Source organism: Populus nigra, chromosome 7 (assembly GCF_951802175.1).
Source record: "Populus nigra chromosome 7, ddPopNigr1.1, whole genome shotgun sequence".
In the NCBI taxonomy this organism is placed as follows: Eukaryota; Viridiplantae; Streptophyta; class Magnoliopsida; order Malpighiales; family Salicaceae; genus Populus; species Populus nigra.
The window spans coordinates 21,510,185-21,530,686 of record NC_084858.1 but is presented as its reverse complement, the minus strand read 5'-3'; the positions used below and the strand labels follow the sequence as shown (position 1 = coordinate 21,530,686).

At 34.4% G+C, this 20,502-nt stretch overlaps 3 protein-coding genes across 4 annotated transcripts; 1 reads left to right on the top strand and 2 right to left on the bottom strand.

Annotated features, from left to right (window-relative positions):
- Window positions 1-2,146: 2,146 nt before the first annotated feature.
- On the top strand, window positions 2,147-4,059 carry LOC133699064 (peroxidase 42). Its single transcript, XM_062122192.1, has 4 exons — window positions 2,147-2,432; window positions 2,515-2,703; window positions 3,039-3,204; window positions 3,316-4,059. The coding sequence occupies exons 1-4, from the start codon at window positions 2,202-2,204 to the stop codon at window positions 3,723-3,725; spliced, it is 996 nt and encodes a 331-aa protein (XP_061978176.1). The 5' UTR covers window positions 2,147-2,201; the 3' UTR covers window positions 3,726-4,059.
- A 1,188-nt stretch (window positions 4,060-5,247) lies between these two features.
- On the bottom strand, window positions 5,248-9,206 carry LOC133698944 (uncharacterized). Its single transcript, XM_062122058.1, has 6 exons — window positions 8,528-9,206; window positions 7,269-8,132; window positions 6,843-7,033; window positions 6,539-6,745; window positions 6,122-6,182; window positions 5,248-6,035 (listed from the first exon to the last, which is right to left on the bottom strand). The coding sequence occupies exons 1-6, from the start codon at window positions 8,747-8,749 to the stop codon at window positions 5,445-5,447; spliced, it is 2,136 nt and encodes a 711-aa protein (XP_061978042.1). The 5' UTR covers window positions 8,750-9,206; the 3' UTR covers window positions 5,248-5,444.
- A 6,076-nt stretch (window positions 9,207-15,282) lies between these two features.
- LOC133698777 (calcium-dependent protein kinase-like) lies at window positions 15,283-20,208 on the bottom strand. Of its 2 annotated transcripts, XM_062121836.1 has the most exons (8): window positions 19,283-20,207; window positions 17,615-17,758; window positions 17,356-17,508; window positions 17,147-17,256; window positions 16,261-16,428; window positions 16,051-16,178; window positions 15,629-15,728; window positions 15,283-15,544 (listed from the first exon to the last, which is right to left on the bottom strand). In XM_062121836.1, the coding sequence occupies exons 1-8, from the start codon at window positions 20,001-20,003 to the stop codon at window positions 15,470-15,472; spliced, it is 1,599 nt and encodes a 532-aa protein (XP_061977820.1). In that variant the 5' UTR covers window positions 20,004-20,207; the 3' UTR covers window positions 15,283-15,469. The 2 variants fall into 2 exon arrangements, 1 of the variants encoding a protein (XP_061977820.1); XR_009843195.1 differs by lacking the exon at window positions 15,283-15,544 and having other exon boundaries at window positions 15,659-15,728; window positions 16,051-16,116; window positions 19,283-20,208.
- Between the last annotated feature and the right edge of the window lie 294 nt (window positions 20,209-20,502).

Genomic DNA, 20,502 nt, shown 5'->3' with positions numbered 1-20,502 from the left:
ATTTTAAATTAGTTTTTTAATATTTTCTATACTAATATTAAAAATAAAATAAAAAAATACTTTAAAATACAATTATAACGAACGGAGAACAAACGGCTCTTTTAGCTTGGCTTGATCCATGGAATTTCTCACAACAAGACATCACTAGCCTTCTTTTGATATCTTTTTTAACCTAGGCGGCTAGCTGGGCAATAATAGTCTACTAAATTAAATTCATCTCGTTCATATTAAAACCTACTAAAATGCCGGCATAGATCCAGATCTGTTGTTACTATGTACTAAAATAGTATAATTATATTTTTATTTTTTCTATAAAAAAAACTTAACAAGTGCCCTCACCATTTTTAACCATCGAACCAGAAGACTTGAGGTGAATAATTATATGCAGGAATGAATAACACAAGATTTGAGGAAGTGGAAGCCACTCAGCTTCTTTCCCACGAGCCACAGAAGATGGGGTCCTGCTGAACAATAAGTTGCTTCACCACTTGGCTAATGCTTAATTTCAAAGCAGTTTATTCAAGATTATATAATATTATTTGATCCTGTAAAGAGAAGAAAATAGTTTCTTTCCATTTCCATCATCTTGTTTTTCTTGCCGCTGTCCTTTCACACTATATTATGCAGGACTGGTGCCTTACCATTTACAATCAGCACTCAATTATCCATTAATGGAGCTGAAAAAACCCTTTATTCAGAAGATCTCGTACTTGCTGGTCCACGCAGAGGAGTGGTACAACCTTGCTTGCACAGAAATGCTCTCATCAAGATCATATCCCATCTAATAATTGGTGAACATCATCTTGTTACTGTAATCAGCAACATTGGCAAGCATTTTCCCATGCTAGCTTCCAAGATTCAGCTTCCTTGTGAAGTTTGAATGAGGTGATTAGGAGCATTATTAACCCAAATAATTCTACTTTTAGGGCAACCCCACTTGAAAGTGATAGCTCATGTAGCTTTCTCCTTCACTGTTCTCTACTCATTCGCTAGAAGAAGAGAAGATAAACCAAGCCCTGTAGCACAGCAACGCTCATCTCCCTCCACCTAGCTCCAAATTTATCGTGGGTTTTTCCACCAACCAGCAAGGCAGTCCCACTTATTAGCGATTAATAACTAAGGTCTTAGTTTCATTCACAAGTAAAGATTGTTTCCTTCAAATATATATATTCTTGAATATCTAGTGTTAATTACTACCCCACCTTTAATTTCTTCTGTCTTTTGTTATATGATTTTATCGATGTCCCTTGCATGTGAGCATCAGAAAACACAACTTTTCTATTTATTTATTTGATATTGAAGGTATTTTTCAAGATAATATATATATATATATATATATATATATTTGTGTACGTGTGTCTGTGTGGCACATGGATGTGTAGTTCCGTGTCTGATTATCAGTTTCTCATATCAACTTGTATAAAAAAGAAGAAAAAAGTTGACTGAATCTTCTACATAGCGTGCAATTTAGTGAATTTGTTGAAATCTATAATATGCTTACTTCGAGATATTAATTTCACATTAATAGTCACACTACAAATAAATAAATAAAGTAATATATACTCCTAGTAGATGATCATCCAGCTTCCAAGAAGCTACACATAAATTAATGGTTCGAAAAAAAATAATGGTTCAGAATTCTAAACTGGAATTTAATTTAATCTACTTAATTAATTTTGCATCTTCTATCCTGCACGAAATCATCCATAAAATATGCATTGATTATGAAAACTTATAGTAGAAGGAACATTTGCGGGACCAAGTGAATGACACATTGTGAGGAAGACGTGTTTATTTTTATGTTTTTAAAAAAATTAATTTTTTTTAAATATTTTTACGTTATTAATATTAAAAATAATTTTTTTAAAATAAAAAATATTTTTTTAAAATATTTTTAAACTATCGGAATACTTCAGTTTACCAGTAAATGCCAGTAACTTGTATCAGCATCTTCAATTAAATAGCTCAAAAACAAAAATTTCCAAACTTTCAACCCAAAAAGATAATAAAATACTATCCAGAGAGCAGTAAAAGCATAGATGCTCTAAAGGGAAAAAGAATCAAACTCATAAAACCAGAATATTAAATTTATCACAACTGGCTCTTATTTTATTTGAAAATCTATCCATCATTTCTTTATTTAAGAAGTTGCCCCAGAGAGCTTCAAAGCATTGTCAGTGACCTATAGTGAAGAAAAAAAAATGGATTCCAAAGCTCTCTTCTTCTTTGCTTTGTTGTCCTTCTCAGCTGTGTCGGTCAGGCCGGCCTTAGCAGAAAATGAAGAAGACCCTGGTCTTGTTATGAACTTTTACAAGGATACATGCCCTCAAGCTGAGGACATTGTCAAAGAACAAGTTAGACTCCTTTACAAGAGACACAAAAACACTGCATTTTCTTGGCTAAGAAACATCTTCCATGACTGTGCTGTTCAGGTAATTAAGTCTTGCTTTTATTCCTCTTTTTTTGTTTCCGATTTTGTTAGTTCTTGATGATCATGCATGTCTTGATTTGTAGTCATGTGATGCTTCACTGCTGCTGGACTCAACAAGGAGGACCTTGTCCGAGAAGGAGACAGACAGGAGCTTTGGCCTCAGGAACTTTAGATACCTTGACGATATCAAAGAAGCTGTTGAAAGGGAGTGTCCTGGAGTTGTTTCCTGTGCTGATATTCTTGTCCTGTCTGCTAGAGATGGCATTGTTTCGGTACTTCCCTGATCTAAACTTCATCAGTCTTGTCTTTGATTCTTTTAAGCGATTTTTTATCCTCTCTGCTTCTTCTAGAAGAAGGCATGTTTTGGCCAGATTTGGGCTCTTTTGTAGTTTGCATGGCAACTTTTACTGAATTTGGTGTCTCCAGTTTGAGTCTTTTTCCCTTTTAGGTCACTTAGACAGGTTTTCTCAGGTTATTAGATGCTCTATTTCTGACAGGATTTGTAATCTTCAGTCTACTTTAGCTTGAATGTAGAGTTGCTGAAAATTTTCCAGTACGTTTATAGTAAATGGAAGTTTAATGTGGCCTAAACTTTTCTTGATTTCAGCTAGGAGGACCTCATATCCCTCTCAAAACTGGAAGAAGGGATGGCAGGAAGAGCAGAGCGGATGTGATCGAGGACTATCTCCCAGACCACAATGAAAGCATATCTGTTGTTCTTGACAGGTTTGCTTCCATGGGTATTGACACCCCTGGAGTGGTTGCCTTGCTAGGTATATATATTAACATATAAACCTCAAATGGTAACTTTATGGTCATGAATCCAGTGTCCTCGTTGCTAAAAAGTTGGTTTTTTTTATCCTTTTTCTTTTTATGTCCAACAGGAGCTCACAGTGTTGGGAGAACTCACTGTGTGAAGCTGGTGCACCGTTTGTACCCGGAAGTTGACCCAGCACTCAACCCTGACCATGTTGAGCACATGCTTTACAAGTGCCCTGATTCAATCCCAGACCCTAAAGCTGTCCAATATGTGAGAAATGACAGAGGCACACCCATGGTTCTAGACAACAACTACTACAGAAACATATTGGACAACAAGGGCTTGTTGATAGTGGATCACCAACTAGCCAATGGCAAGAGAACTAAGCCTTATGTGAAGAAAATGGCCAAGAGTCAGGATTACTTCTTTAAGGAGTTTTCTAGGGCTATCACCATTCTTTCTGAGAACAACCCACTCACCGGTACCAAGGGTGAGATCAGAAAGCAGTGCACTGTTGCCAACAAGCACCACTAGAAACTTTGATTTGCTACATGTCAAACTCAAGTACTTCTCTTCCTTGTTTACAACGAGGGAGAAGAGTCTGAGATTTGCAGAATAAGATGTTTTCTTTAGAAATGGGTGTTGTTACTGCTAGTCAGTGGCAATTAAGATAGTTGTGGTATTAATGTTGGTTTAACTGCCCTGTTTTTAGCCTGGTTAGGCCCGCTCCTCTTGTTGTTTGGTTTGTGAGATTAATGTTGGTGATGGTCATGGTGGGATGATGGGATGTATGTATAGATGGTAGATGGTGGCGATGGTGTGTGATGATCCATGTGTTTTGAAATGATAATAAATTATTGATGATTCATGTCTCCTTCTAGGTTCTATCACATAGGCCACCATTGATGGCTCTCCCTCTCTGAATATCTTAATTGAATTGGAATTTCATGAAAAGCAGCAGCTACCCCACCCACAATGTAGCTAGATGGCATCAAGCAAGATGACTAAAATAAGAAAGGAAGGGCAAATAAAGAATTAAGAAAGAGCAAAAGAAGGGTGGAGAAACAGGAAGGACAAGATTTTTTAACTGAGATAATGTTTGTTTATGGATTTTTGCGCCCTAGATGTCCCTTTTGTGGTAGGTAAAAGAGACAGATCATGCGGTTGTGGAGTGTAGTGAAGAGGTGTGGGTCTCAGCCTCAGACACACTTGGAGACAAAGGAAGTGAGCCTTGAGAGAGAGTGAGTACGTTAGGAAATGATGGCTTCTGGTTTACTTTCTCTCTGTTCATGGTGGGATTTTCAAGTGGTTGCATTTTATATACGTGTAGCATCATGCTGGAAACTATTTTAAAAATAACTTTAACCGATACAAGTTGAAAAGGAAAAAAAAATCAAAATAACATGAAAAATAAAGAAGGAAATTTGAAGATAACTAGGAAAATAAGAAAAATTCTGAAACAACATTTTAATTTGAGCATGGCTAGTACTAGCAAGCTATCTCCACGAGGATTAGAGCCTGTAAAAGCAATATATCTAGATTTTTTTCAACACTCGATTCCATCTATCCAAAGTTTGCTTATGTGGGAGACTGCAGACTCTCTATTTCAGAGTTTTTTGAGTGAGATTTTGCCAATTAAAAACACATTTGATGCCAAAATATCAGTTTAACAGAGTTAATTATTCTTCACTACAGTACAAGCATGGCAGTAGTTTGACCACTGTAAGACGGTGAAACTATAAATTGATCCAAGGACCAAGAATGATCTATGAAAGGGATAAGTTAACCATTTAGTGGCAGTGGCCCTTCATACATGGATTATTGATTTTTGTTAATAAATTAAAGTAGCGTCTAATTATTGTCTTAAAAAAACAAAACAGAGTGTACCTTCTATTTTAAAATAACAAAAATTCATTTACAAATTATTTCAGAGATATTTGTTTATCATTTCAATTAACTATGTTTTTGTTGATCCTGTATCCGTTTCTTTTGCTCTGAGACATTAATTTTCACAAGACACATGTCCAGTTCATTTATATATTGTTCAATGATGAAGTGACTAAGCTGCAGCATTTCACTATAAACTGGCATAGAACAGTTACAACGAGTTGAATTACATACCAGCTGTGCAAGAGAAGACAAAAAAGGCACCACATTGCAACTTCCTATGATAAGATTTATTTCCTAGAAGTGTTTGATGATGTCATCAAAGACATATATATATATATATATATGGCTACCGATCCATGGGTTTCAGCTTAGTAATGGGACTTTTGTTTCTGTACTGCTTGAACTGCTATCAGAGTCAATATCAGATTCCTTCAGGGTCACTTCATTCTTCTCATTCTTTTCTGGCACTTTGGGAATTAGAGAACACAAAGAAGGATGGCTGTAATAAGGCTGATGGTGTATGGAAATGTAGTTTGCAGTAGATGGAAAAGGTCGATAACCATATGTGTTGGCATAAGGACTTGAAGGAAATGCACTTGGTGCTGACCAATATATCATAGGCATAAAACTATTTGCTGGCTGTGGTGGGAACATGTGATATGGGGTTTGGTTATGGTAAGAGACATTAGGACTGTTAATTACTTGGCCTGGGACTGATGGAGTATCAGGTGGAGTTTGATATGGGATGGACTGGAATGCTGCCATTGCATGAGTTTGCATTGAGGAATATCCCATATGCCCAAATGGGGCGGGAGGTGCAGACGTTGATGGCACAGACTCAGGAATTGATGATCTTGGAAGATTATGAGGCTTACTTGAGGAGTTTGATTGTTTCTTTCCCTTTGATTTTGTTGAAGTTGTTTTCCCTGTTAACTTCTTTGACCCTGGACTGGCCTGCCAAGGAGCAAGAAAGCAACAAAATCAAATTTAAGTAGTTAAATTCTTAAGAGGAGATCACCTAAGAGATGGCATAATCCTACTACTTCACACGTCTTTTCCGGTGAAAGAAACAACTCCTCTCCTTCTGCGTCCTCATCAGTCCTGCAAGAGAGAATTTCTGCATTATGTGAGTAATGTTCTCGAAGATGAAGCAGTTTAATAGTCGGTAGGTGTTGAGCAAAGAACAGGAATAAGCAAGAGAAAAGTTTATTAATCTTCATAAATCCTCAGTCCTGACCTCCTCCTGAAGTCCACCCTAACAAATCAGAAGAGATGGTTCATCGTATTGTTCATGACCATCTCAATCAATGTTGCTAATTCTTATCTGCAACCTTACAGTGGATAATATTCAAAAGAATATGATAATTAATCTATATATATGATACTTCAGAACAGAAGTTCAATGCATGTGGTTCAATATGTAAGCATTAAGCTTCAATCTTTGAGCATTCATCTACCTGTAATATTTTTGCAGCAAGTCTAAGTTCCTGTATTTGGTTTCTCTTTGTACCAGGTCATCAGGAAAGCCAGCCATGAATAAAAGCGTGATTCCTAAGGCCTTGAAGAAGAAGCTCCCACTGCGTATGTGAACTAGCATTGCCATTCGGCACAAAAGTGGCCCGAAAGACTTGAGCTTGTTTCGTCCCATCCGCTGCCTGACATATCTGAAAAGAAATGATCACACAGATATCTTTAGATCAGGCTACAAGAGTATACAACTCGGTAAGAACTTAGCAGAAATGCCAGAAGATAAGTACTTACTCATTTTGAGGAAGATTTCTTGTCCTACCACCATACTTAATGCAAAGAAAAAGGCATGATGGGCAACTAGGATCTGATCGGCGCATGTCCTTCTCTTCCTCAAGAATCTGAACTGGACATAGCGTTGGATTCTGCCGATTTGGATAAAATATTTTCCTTTGAATTCCTGGATTCTCATATAGCACATACTCCTGTCGACAAACTATTCCCTGTTACTGATTCCTTTGTTGATTTACGTTGAAACAATTGTAGACATGGAAGGTTAACATGGTCTATTACAAGTAATGAAGGGCTGCTAATAAAAACAGGATAAAGTACTAATTCTGAAACCATAAGCATTCTCATTGTAGTCATATCTTTTAGCAACTATTCTGATACCATTATACGGAGGAGAAAACCGCAGATTTTCGAAAGAGAATCGCTTACCCCTGGATCTTTCGGTGATACGTATGGTTCACCCTTCCGTAGAATGCTAAAATGATTGAAGTCTAATTCATACATATCATCACAACCATGCCTTATACCAAGAGATGCAAACACTATGATTTTTCTGATGGTGTGGGACTGAGCATTTCTCAATAGAAGGACTTCAGACTCGAGTATCCTCTTTACTTCCTTGGGACAGAAAGCTATCTTCGGAGGCTTTCTAAGCAATGATACATTTCCAGGTCGAGTATGACAAGCCTCCTTAGGTACAAAATCATCTGCTTCTGTCCTGTGAGATTCCTTATTTTTAATTTCTCTGTTGTCATGATTTCGAGCATCTGCGCAATCATGAACTAGTTGTTTCTCTGGTGGAAGGCCATCATTCTTTCTATCTTCATTTCTTGCTTGGTTCAGATGTTGTAATGTTTGCTCACTCTGTCCACCAAAGGAACTTTCAAAGCATGGTAACTTTATTGCCTCACCAACACTATCTTCATGAAGATTTTCTTTTAGTTCAATAGCACCCACATGGACCACATCCATTTGTCCATTAATGTGGTCAATTTTATTATCAGCTTCATCTTCTTCATCAGTATCATCTGTATCATTATAATCTGCAGCAGAGTCATCACCTTTCAGTTTTTCAAGCTGCGAAAACTGAGTCTCATCCATGCTCATCCAATTGACTAAGCAGTCTTCAAGACTTGCATCTTTGGGAGGAATACTGAATGGAATCTCATGCTTTATCTGTGAAACCATCCCAACATCGACTGCATTTCCATTTTGAACATCATTTTGGACCACTTTTAATTTCTGTCTTTTGAACCTCTTAAGCCTTCTTTCTGTTGCATTGATAGAGCTGCCCTGAGAGTGAGCAAAAGACTGTCCATTAAAATTTATCTCGCATAAAATTGCTAACAATATTAGAGCACAAGAGAATTAATTTAACAGTAGAAACTTATTGATATCTTAATCCATTAGTTATAAACTTCTTCTGTAAAAGGCTCCTGGATCATTGATCAGAGATAGATAGATAGATAGATGCGCAAAAACAAGTGAGAGGCCGATCATCAGAAACAGGAAAAATAGAATTTCTTAAATTAAGAGCAGCTCCTAAGTCCTAAACTATCAGCAACCATCCATTCACAAAGACTTTGTTTCATGCTTAAACTAAAACATTAATGGTTGTTCAAAAAAGGAAAAGAACATGAAGCATCTTTGACAGTCAAAAGACTTAAATATGAGATTGGTGATCATACTTGTCTGTGTGTGATCAAGGACCCCTTGTGATCTCTTTCTTGTATTTGAGCTTCAAGTACAGATATTTTCTCCATAAGCTCAGCATTCTTTTCTCTTTCCCTTTGTAGTTCTGCAGATATCTCTGCAATAACAGTGACAGTATTCTCTTCTTTCACTTCTTGCTCTATTGAACACAATGCAGAAGCATTGACCAAGCTAGCACATGATTGAAGCTCCACCATTGAACCCGAACAGTATAAGAAGTCTATACACTCTCCAAAACTTATAGCCTAGAACTAATTACCCTCACAGACATAGTGAGATACCCACCAATAAAAGACACTTAGAAATGGTTCAAAGATCAAGACTTCAAGAAGAGAGAAACATCTTTAAAAGCAAAGCTACTTCTTGGACTGTTGAAGTACTACACTCTCAAAGCAAAACTTAGATAAACAAGGTGGTTTTGAGAGCAAAAAGATAGGCTAAGGACGATACCATTGTCAAAAAGGGTTCATTAATGGAAGAGTTAAAGAGAAGGAAAGGGGACTGTTTATAGATTGAGTAGCAAGTTAAACTGTGAAAGTTGAAGTATAAACAATACAAGTAAATGGAAGGGTTAGAAGAGAAAAAAGAGGAGCTTTTGTGGGTTTCGATTTTCTGTTTTGGTTGTGTAAAAGCAAAATAGAGCGGCGAGAGGTTAGGCATGCAAGACCACTTGCTTTCTCTCTTTCTTACACTCTTGTTTTCTTACAAGTATTTCAATCAATTTTATATTATAATTAAATTCAATTATAATATTTAATTTAAATTCAATCCACAAATAAGTTAAATTTACAAATTTTAAAAAATAAAATTTATTTTATTTTCTATATTATTCTCGTTGCATTTATTTTATTAATTTCTTCAAAAATATTTTTTAAAAAGAGGGCTAAATGAATATTTTAAGAAAGTTAATTTTAATATTAATTTTTAGCTCTTTGAAATTATACATTGAAATGGTTGATCTCTGATTTATAGAATTCAATTCTTAACACTGAAATAGACTCCAAACATGAGACTTCATTAAAACTTCATGCATGCTGTGAAAGTAAGTTTTATGGGTACTCAAAATCATGAACAAAACCATTCTTCTAGTTTAGAGGTTGGTTGAGATACGAGGTCACATGAAAAGAAATTCTTCGAAAAGACATTAGTATTTTTTAAAAATCAGATAAGATTTTAAGAATAATTTTATAATAATTGCACACGAAAGCAAAAGATGAGTTAATTACAAATCAAAATCTTCAAAAAAAAAAATATCTTAATTATAAAAAGACTCTCAAAATAATTAATTTTATTCATTTATGTCTCCACTTATCAAAAAAATATTACAACCATTATATATATATATATATATATAGAAAACCCAAATAATATTAAATTAAAAAAAATATTTCCTTCAAATAAAAAAAAACTAGAAAAACATAATAATAGAAAAAATATTTATTTTCATAACAGCTTTTATAGCAGTCTCCCTAGGTTAAAAGAAACTTATACTTGAGATCCCTAATGCAATATTTTTGTGTGAGTCATTCTATTTTGGATTTCTAACACAATATTTTTATGCAGGTCATCCTATCATAGATCTCGTCACTAAGATTCTCATTATAGAAACAACACACAAGTTCTTAGACTTCTTTTTCCGGGGGAGGAATCTCTTCATCCTCTCTTATACAAGCACATCCTTTTTCGTAATTTTTTTCAGCTATGGTTATTCAACATTATACAACAACTAACCATCAAGAATCATTAAACTCTAATACACGTCCTCTACAATCTCCAACTAAAACCACTAAAAATTATTGGACTCTAATACCAACTAATACAGAGTTCTAATACCAACTCACGCATAAGAGAAGGAAAAGTAATAGAGTTTATTATAAGTTAAAATCCTTAAAGACTCAAGACACCATAACTATAGAGAGACTCTCAAAGTACTTAATTTTATTCATTGATATCTTTAGTTGCTAAAAGACTATTATAACCCTTCATATAAAATAAAATACTAATTATATTGAATAGGAAAAAAATAAAATAAAAAACTATTCTCTTCAAATTAAAAAAACAACGACTAGAAAAGCATAAAAATACAAAATAAAAACTTTGAAATTATACCTAAGAAATATTTGAACGCAAAATTTTAAACTAACAGACGAGACTTTACATTAACCGGTGACAGTCTTTGACATAAATAACTTGTATTTGATTTTATTAATAAACCTAGTCTTGATGGTGGCTTGATGAGTAGCTGTCAATACCCCTTAATCAACATTGGGCCAACGTCATAGGATTCCTTTTCATTTAATCTTAAATTTCCGTGACTTTTGTCAAGTGCTTTGCTCTCATGATCTCATAGACCAAAGTCATTAACACTTACAAGAAGGCACTTACTCTTGAAATAGCAAGTCTCCATATATATATATATATATATATATATATATATATATATATATATATATATATATATATATTAAAAGGCTGTATTTTACCAACACATCACTTTGTTTAAGATGGTGCATTGTGCTTTCTTGTCCTTGTCTTAGGGTTCATGGCCTCATATTTTATAGTCTTCGATCAAGAAAATTATCTCTTAGATTATTGGAAACAGTTTGCGATTCTGATATAATTAATATTTAATACAACAATGTCTTGTTCTACAAGTGGTGTGTGTGTGTCTGTGCCCCGTTTTTAAGCAAGCTAGCTAGGAGCATCCTAGGCATTCATCAATCATTCTATTTATCATATAGTAACTCTACCAGGCTAAAATGTTTAGCGAAATAATTTAATTATATTATATCAAAACAACTGTTACCGGTTTCCAATCTGGACAGCCATTGATTACTCTCGCCGAGCTCTATTCACTCTTTTTTGGATACTTGAGAATATGATACTGATAAATACTTTCAAAAATAACCACTGTAATAATATTAAAATCTCTGCAAAACATGAATGGGGTTTGATTCATGTCAACTCGTGATTAGGCGAGCCACCAGTTAACTCGCTAGGTTTTACAGCAATGTTGCACGTAGATAAGAGGTGTCCATCATTAAGAGAGGAGCCCTAATTATCAAAGAATAAATGAGAATGGACATGGAGGAGTAATGATTATAAATACTGCAAAATGAAAAGATCTATCTGCTGTCTGTCTGCCTTGACAAGAGAGTCCATGACCCTTTTCCCCATGTATAAAGGCATAAAGAAATAGTGTGCACACGTGCATATGATTTTGGAACCCTAGTTTTTGCAATATACAAATCCATCCTCACGTGGAAAGGTTACCTAAGTGCTTGTCTCTAATGAAATTTCGTGTCAGGGGAATATGAAGCTTGAAAACCTCGGATACCTATCCTTCTAATTTTAAATTATGCCCACCTTCTTAATTAATTAATTATAATTAAGAAACTAACCAGCCCCTCAAAGCCTGATTTTCTTAGTGATCAAGGGAGATGAACACAAGAGAAAGTTGGTTTAATGATCCTAGGGTTGCTCAATTAATGGTTAAATGAGATTTGGGTACACGTATTATCCATTTTTTTAATGGCATCCTTCATTTTTTTTTTTTTTAAATAATCTTTTCTGTTCATATCATTAATGATGTTATCTGATATTAACTTTGAAATATTCTTTATTATATTTGAAAAAAGTCATAAAAAAATAAAAAATAGAAGGAAAAATTAATATTTATAAGGTCTTATCAATAATTCTTTCCCCTCATATATAATTAATCATTTAAAAAAACTAAAAAAAACTAATAAATACATAAAATTAATAATATAATAAATTCACATTAAAAACATATATCCAAGATTCTCTCTCTCAGTCATTTTCATGAAAACTAAGCTATCACAAACCCAAATTCTTATATATTTGATTAAAAAATATAATTTTTGTGGTTTTAAGTTTTTTTACTACTTGAGTTTTCATGATTTTTTTTTTAATTTCATAATATTTTAGTTTTAATCAGAATCTAATTATAAATCAAGGAAAGACAAAATTGGTGGGAATTGCACTTTTCAGTTTAATGTTTTTGGTTTTCAATTTGTTGTTTAATGCTTTTTTTTAATTCATTATCTATTTTTTTTTTAAAAGACATATATTTCAAAGGTAATTTAAATAACATCATCGTTAGATATTGTTTTGTTGTTGTGTCAAGATAGAAAGGACAAAGACAATAAAAATAGAAATATGTTTCATAGAAAAAATAGAGATATAAAAATAAACATGTTTCTGAGATAATTTTGGAGTAAATTTTTATCTTTTCAAAACAAAAATTACAGAGAAGACATGTCTCTAGAGATAATACGTATTACTTCTAAAATATCATTGTAAAAAACTTTCAATTTTAAAATTATCAAATTAAGACATGTAAGGATAAAAAGAGTTATTATCATAGTTTTAAAATCCAACTCAAGAGTTAATCCGGCGCAAGGCTTCAGTCATGGGTTGGAAGGATAAACTGACTTGAGTCAACATAAAAATAAAAGTGATAATTATCATAGTTTTAAAAGCTAACTCAGGGGTCGACCCAGGACAAGGTTTGGGTCACGGGTCGAGAGCGTAAAACTCTGTCAATTTATGGATAAAAATAGTTTTTATCATAACCTTAAAACCTCACTCGGGATATCAACCCGAGGCAGGACCCATGTCACGTGTCGGGAGGGTCAACCCAAGTTGACCTGAGTCAACATATGGATACAAATGATCATTATCATAATTTAAAAACCTGACTCGAGAGACGACCAGGAGCAAGGCTCAATTCATGGGAACAAAAGGTTAATAGGTTTCTGACCCGTGTTTTATCTCAAGCCAGCCCGAGTTTTTGACATAATTAGGTCAGGTCAATCCTTTTTTTCTTCTAAAACCTGAACCATATTAGGTCTTGGATTAGCCGAGTCTTGAGTTGAATTGTAAAATAATTTTTTTTATATTTTATTATGTGTTATCTACCATAATCAAACAAGATATATAAACAATCATTTTATTTTGTAAATGATTACCAAATATAATTTTGTTTTCATCTTCTATTCTGTCTTATATCATTTATCTTTATTGTTTCTGTACTTGTTGACTGAGGAAAATATCGCTACCTTCATGACAAAGAGACTAATTGTATGGACACGGTCAGATTAAAAAAATTCAAAAATAAGGGATATCATTAAGATCAATTGATAACATAGGGACCCCTCTGTTAATTAACAGGCTTTAATCTGTCATCTTTATGATTTATGAAAGGTTTACTTGAGAAGGGAAATGAGTCATGTAATTAGTAAGCAACTCCTCTTTAATTTGCTGGTCATTATAGTTTAGATTACAGTACAATAATTGAGATATTAATCTTAAAGGGTAGGCAAGTTGGTGTTAGATTATATTTTGTTTTCCTAGTAACTTGTGTTTTATAAGGTTAAGTATATTGATGTTAACTTCTGATGCTCACTATTTATTAGCTTCACATGATGTCTGGTTCGAGTTTTTCTAGCTTCGAAATGGGGAATTTTTTCTAGGTTTTGCAAGTAACTTGTCCCCCTTTATTATTATTATTATTATTATTATTTACATTTACTACTGACAGAACTTCTCTTGTGAATAATGTGATTTCATTTTGGTAATCAAGTTGTTTGAATGTTCATCCCCCCAGATTAGGAGGTTTAGGTTCAACCATGCAAAAAAAACCAAACAATATCATATCCAAGTGACCTAGACCTTTGTTCAGGTTAATTAAAAGGCCACTATTAAACCCAAAAAAATATTATATGAAAGTTTCAAATATGGAATGATATGCTTCTACCATAGTTTTTTCGGGTCATAAGCAACTCCGTCTCTAACAACGAGTGATATGCTTCTACTCATTGCAATTTGGCAGTCATGCATTGTTTCTATGGATCACTGATTAATTTTGTTGTTAAAATGAAATGAGAACAGATTTATATTATTTTTAATATTTTTATCATGTAAAAACCTTTTAAATATTATTTTCTAATATTTTTATCGTGTAAAAGCTTTTTAAATTTACACATGTTTGTTATTATGTTTGTTATTATATTGTGATTAATTTTATCAAATAAAATAAATAATAAAATTCAAATTTGTCATTATTTAATTATTAAATAAAATTTTAAAATATAATTTATATTATTTTCTCATCTCCCCCGTAGACAAGTTTCAACCGAAGTGTGGCTGTTTTTGGTTGCCTAAACACATTTTGATAGTTCCTGCGTTGGATAGCAAACAGATGCCACCATTGTCTTGCATTAGCTGGCGAGCATGGTGACAGGAAAGGTCCACAGGGGAGCAGGTTCTTCAAGAACAATCAAGCTTCTTGCTAGGTGAATCCAAGAAAAGTAGAAGGGTCAACAGCACCTTAAATTGCTGATTTTATTTTGCTGTAAACACACAGATCATGGGAAAAACTGCATATATTCCTTGGCCCCAATCGTAGACCAGAACTCATTGCTTCTGAAGTGATAAAATTGTGCTCCTTTTATCTCTTCCCACGTGATATCAAGTGTTAGTCCATCACAGAAATCTGATGGCTTGGTGGCGATTGATTAATTCCACCAAAGAGTTTGTAAAACCCACATAGCAATAAATTCTCACTGCTATGCAGGAACGAGGCAAACAGGCGGAAAAGCATTCCCAGAGGAGATAGCAGTAGAGTTTATTCATTATCCACCATAATTTTTCAAGAGAGTGCAACTTGTTGGGGGAAAAAAATAAAAGTGAAAAGGGAACCAGAAAATGGAACAAACAAGATACTAGATATGCACAAACATTACAACGCAAATCCGAGCAATCCGAACTTGTGCTCAAAGTTCAGGGTTTTGGATTCAAAATGGCATATTGGACAGTGTATTAGTGCATTCTCAGTGAGATTGCTATGGTTTCTAATAAACTCTCAAGTAATAGCTCTGCTCTCACCTTTAGAATTAATAGAGGCTCGGTGCATGCGGAGTTCCACTTCTCATCATTGCACAGAATTCTTCGTAGTTGATCCTCCCATCCTGTTCATTCCCATGATATTATTATTAACCAATACTGTTATTATAATATAAGTTACAAAAGTTCGAATTATGACGACCACTTACATTATCTGCATCCACCTCAGCAATTATTTCCTTAATGCTGGATTCATCTCCCATTCCGTACTCCTTCATTGCCAACTCTAATTCATCCCTTGTTATATACCTGTCATGAAATTTATAACAACGAACTTTTCTTGATTCATCTACAACACCGCCTTAAATAAGGCTGCAAAAGCATAGGTTCCTGGCACTGGCAGAATCTAATTTGCCCCATGTAATCATAAAATAGATAAGCCTTATTAGAATTCCTTGGACATGTATAATAAATTATCAGTAATCACTTTTAAGTACAAGCTACAAGGGATAAAGCACGAATGACACTCACTTTCGCATTCTACTAGTTCAAACTGATCAAACACCGGAAACATATAAAATCAATGATTTCCAAACAAGAAATGTGGTGAACAAGGGGAATGAGAACTCACCCACTGCTGTCCTTATCAAAGTACTGGAATGCTTTGTACAGGTGCTCTTCTCTTTCCAACTTATATCTATGCATAGTGGCAGAGATAAACTCAATGTAGTCAATACTTCCATTTCCATCCACATCAGCCTGATTGCATTCAAGCTATATGAGAAAGAGGTACCGGACATAATCAGAAAATTCAGTGTTGTTAGGTCCCTCTATTACTTACAGCTTCCATGAGGTTCTTGACTTCAGCTTCAGAGAGCTTTGACCCAAGTCGAGCCAGACCTGTCTTCAGCTCTTCATAGGTGATGGTTCCACTCTTGTCGGTGTCCATGTTCGTGAACATTGCTTTAAGACCTTTAATTTCTTCTTCAGAAAGATTTTCAGCAATGACCTATGGGATTTCCAAGTATACATTGTTACGAACAGAAGACCAAAAACAATCCTATATTCCCATGTAGACTCTTATCACTCAAAACTTGGAAAATATATCTTAAAATTTCTGCCTTGCAATTTTTTCAACTTTGGAAACAATTGCAGGATGGTAGTCCGTTAAATGTGTCCAATCTTGGGAAATGGTTGTCATGCATTTTTACATCGGAAATACAATAAGAACATTTTAAAGTCAAGAGAAAGAAAAAGGAATAGAAAACTTTCATTTAACCATTTCTGTTACCACCTATAGTTTATATGTTATCCAATCCCATTGAAATATACAAATAAATATACTACGAGGGAGAAAGTATGTCCTGTGCCTAGGGTCTCCAACTCTGAACTCTCTCTAAACAGAAAATCAGGTGCAAAGGCCCAAGGCATTGGGTGACACCTGTTATGTCAATAGGTGGTTAGTAACTACAGAAGCAGAAGATATGAACACATGCACATGCCGAACGCTGCTAAATGAAATGCCAAAAGCTACAATAACTCTTCTTGATATATTTAAATAGTTTTTGCAAAATAACTTCTACATACAATCAACAAGGTTCATTCAACCATAGCACTTGTAGACACATAAGCAAATACTTTATAGAGGACAACCAAGAATCACAACACGGATCTTCAGAAAGAATCATAAGAACAATAAGGGCATTTCAGATAAATTAAAAATTTACCTTCAAAGCAAGCTTCATCAGCTTATTCATTGCCCTGAATTGTTTCATTCTAGAGAGAACAGCACTGTCTATCGGTCTGTCAGCACCTCCATCCTTAATCCATGGATGCTCTAACCACACATTAATTGATATAAGGCACAAAAGCATGCAAGTGCAGCGCAAAAGTCAGATGTGATACCAGAAACTAACCAAAAAATAAAGCTTCTTACCAAGAACTTGTGCAGAAGTGATTCGCTTGTTAGGATCCTGAGTCAACATCCTCCTGACCAGGTCTTTTGCACTGTTCGTTATCGAAGGCCATGGTTGACTTTCAAAGTCGATGTCACCTTGTAGAATGGCATTAAATATTCCTCTTTCATTTTCTACAACACAAATTTAGTAAATTAAATTAATCCACAGTGGAAATCTAAAGCAATTTATAAGAAAGATTTTTTAAACAAATAACATTTGGCCAAAACTTGTTTTTACCAGCCCAAAAAGGAGGTACACCACTGAGTAGAATGTACAAGATAACTCCCGCACTCCAAATGTCTATTTCCTTTCCATAACTGCGCCGCAATACCTCAGGAGCAACATAGTACGCACTACCAACTATATCACGGTAAACTTTCCCTGCAAAATGTTTTGGAAAAGCTCAGTCAACATAATAATTCGTGGTCAATTTAATGTTTGTAAGAACAAATTGATACAATCCTAAAACTTGAATGGAGTTTCAAAAGAGTAGCAAAGGTAGAAATTTGAAGATAACTGAGACAGAAAGATCATACAAACAAGTAAAATGAATGGAAGAACTGATGTACTTTGTTGTCAATTGCTAGTGCCAAAACAGCTTATCATATTTCTTAAGATTTGTCCACCCTACTCTGTTTATACGCCTTATCTTCTCAATTTAGATGAGTCATACAAGGTTAAAAGAAGAAATGGAAAAAGATCACTAGGCATTTATTGATTGCCCAAGTCCACCAAAACCTCATTATGAGAATACCTGATCTCACTACAACCTCAGAATGCTCCTTAATAAACCTCTTGAGAAATGTAGTGTATCTAACTTCTTTTAATGCTACTGAAGCTAGCCTCACTAGGGTTACTCGTCATAGACACAGGCAAAACCCCTTCATAATCATCAACATGCAAAATAAGGTTGAATCTACTATTCTCAAATAGAAATCAGCAGGGGATAGCTTTACCAGAAATAAACTGACTTGTAAACGTAACTGCTAGCCAGATAAAACAGAAAGAGCAGGAAAACAAGTGTTTTACACTCCATACTTTTTAAATATCAGCTGAAAAAAGTAAGATGAACAGAAGACCAAATATAACTTCTTGTCAACTGCAGGCAGGAAACAGCCCGTCACATTTCCTGAAATCTATCCATCCTGCTCTATTTACATGCGTTACATTTTCCTCAACATAGCTTAATCCAAGGAGTTCAAAAAATAGTAAAAGAAAAGGATCATTTGCTAGTTTGTCTAATCTCACCACTGAGCTCAAAACGTCTTCTAATAAACAAAAGGTGCCGTTACAGTATCTGAAAAAATTTCTTGAAAGACATTGTTTTGAGCACCTTTTATGGCTAATCAAGCTAGCCTCACTAGGCTTTTACCCATAATAATAGTCAGAGGCAGAACCGCATCAAAATTAATAACATACAGAATGTAGGTCAGGTCTGCTATTCGCAAATAGAAATTCAGTCGGAGGCTGGCTCCACCAAAAATAAATTGACTTGCATACCAAACCCGTGAGCTAGATCAACTTCAAATACAGAAAAACAAGAGTCTTCTTTCTTACCAGAAAAACAATAAAAGGTACACCATCCAGCAAATAGGATATATCAACTGACCCAATTCTCTGTTTTGTAGTTGCTCATTCTAATAGAAAATATCCAATTCTACCACTTAACACCAAATTCAACTCCTCCTTTCTACTTCTCGAACAAATTCGAAACCAGAATTTGAACAACTCCAACAATGTTATGCAGAAAAATTCTGAAATTCACAAAACTAAAAGCACAAACATTATACAACACATCAGGTTTTAACACTGTTCTCAAACAACTCAGCGTAATGCAACATCACGTATATTATATGACCATTAACTGAACTAAAATGAAAAGCATAAAGGATTTAAGAAATTAACCTTCCTCGATAAACACAGACAGTCCAAAATCAGTTGCCTTCAGAGAAGCACCCTCATCTTTACTAGACAGCAAGAAATTCTCAGGTTTGAGATCTCTATGCATCACACCCATAAAATGACAAGCATGAACCACATTCACTATCTCCCTGAAAATCTTAGCAGCATCTCTTTCTGAATAATGCCCTTTTGCAATAATCCTATCAAAAAGCTCCCCGCCTGCACATAGCTCCATAACAAGATGCACAGATTGACTATCCTCATAAACCCCTCTAAATTCCACAGTATTTGGCTGCCCTGACAAGTGTTGCATGATATTAACCTCTCGTTTAATATCATCTCTATCTTTCTTATTCACCAACTTCCTCCGCAAAATTGACTTGCAAGCATAACTATGACCAGTAGCATTCTCTGTGCACAAATAAGTAATACCAAACTGACCTCTACCCAACTCTTTACTAAGTGTATAGAGTTGCTTGATGTCTTCAAAAGGTTTTCCTAGTATAGTATCAACCTTTGGAACTGGCCTTGTTGGGGTTTTTTGCTGTGTCTGTTGAGGTCTTCGTGGTGGGCTTTGTGTCTGAATTTGAGGGGCTACGGCCTTTTGTTGGCTTTGATGATATTGAGGTTGTTGTTGCCTAGAATAACCAGTTGTTGATGGTCTATAAGTACAACCATTAACATCTGGTCTTGGAGCTTTTTCTTTGCTACTAAAACAACCCATCTCAAGATTTGAAACTTTTTCCAAGAAATGGTGTTAAAGATTGACACTTTGGATAAGAAAAGGGTAGTCAAGATTTAAACTTCGTGAGAATTTGAGCAAAACCCAGATGAAGTATTTGTGCTTTGAAGGCTGAATCTTCAGAGAGACTCAATGTATATTAACGTGTTTTCTTGTAAGTTCTCTTCAAGGCTACCATAAATGAGAGTCTTTCAATAATTTTGTGTTTATATTATATCAGGTTAGATAGAAAGGCTGGACCCCTCAAGAAAGAGGAATTTAGGGAGGTTTATTGGTATAATTAATATTATTATTATTTTATTTAATTTTAAATATTTTAGATTTTACACTTTATTCAAGTGATTACATTTTGGAGCATTAAACATGAAATATTTTCATTTAAAAAATAAGATGTTTTTAGTTTAGTCTTTATTGTGAGAAAAAAAATTAATGGCTTAGAGTTTTCTCTATATAGTTATTTTTAAATTATAAAATTATGTGT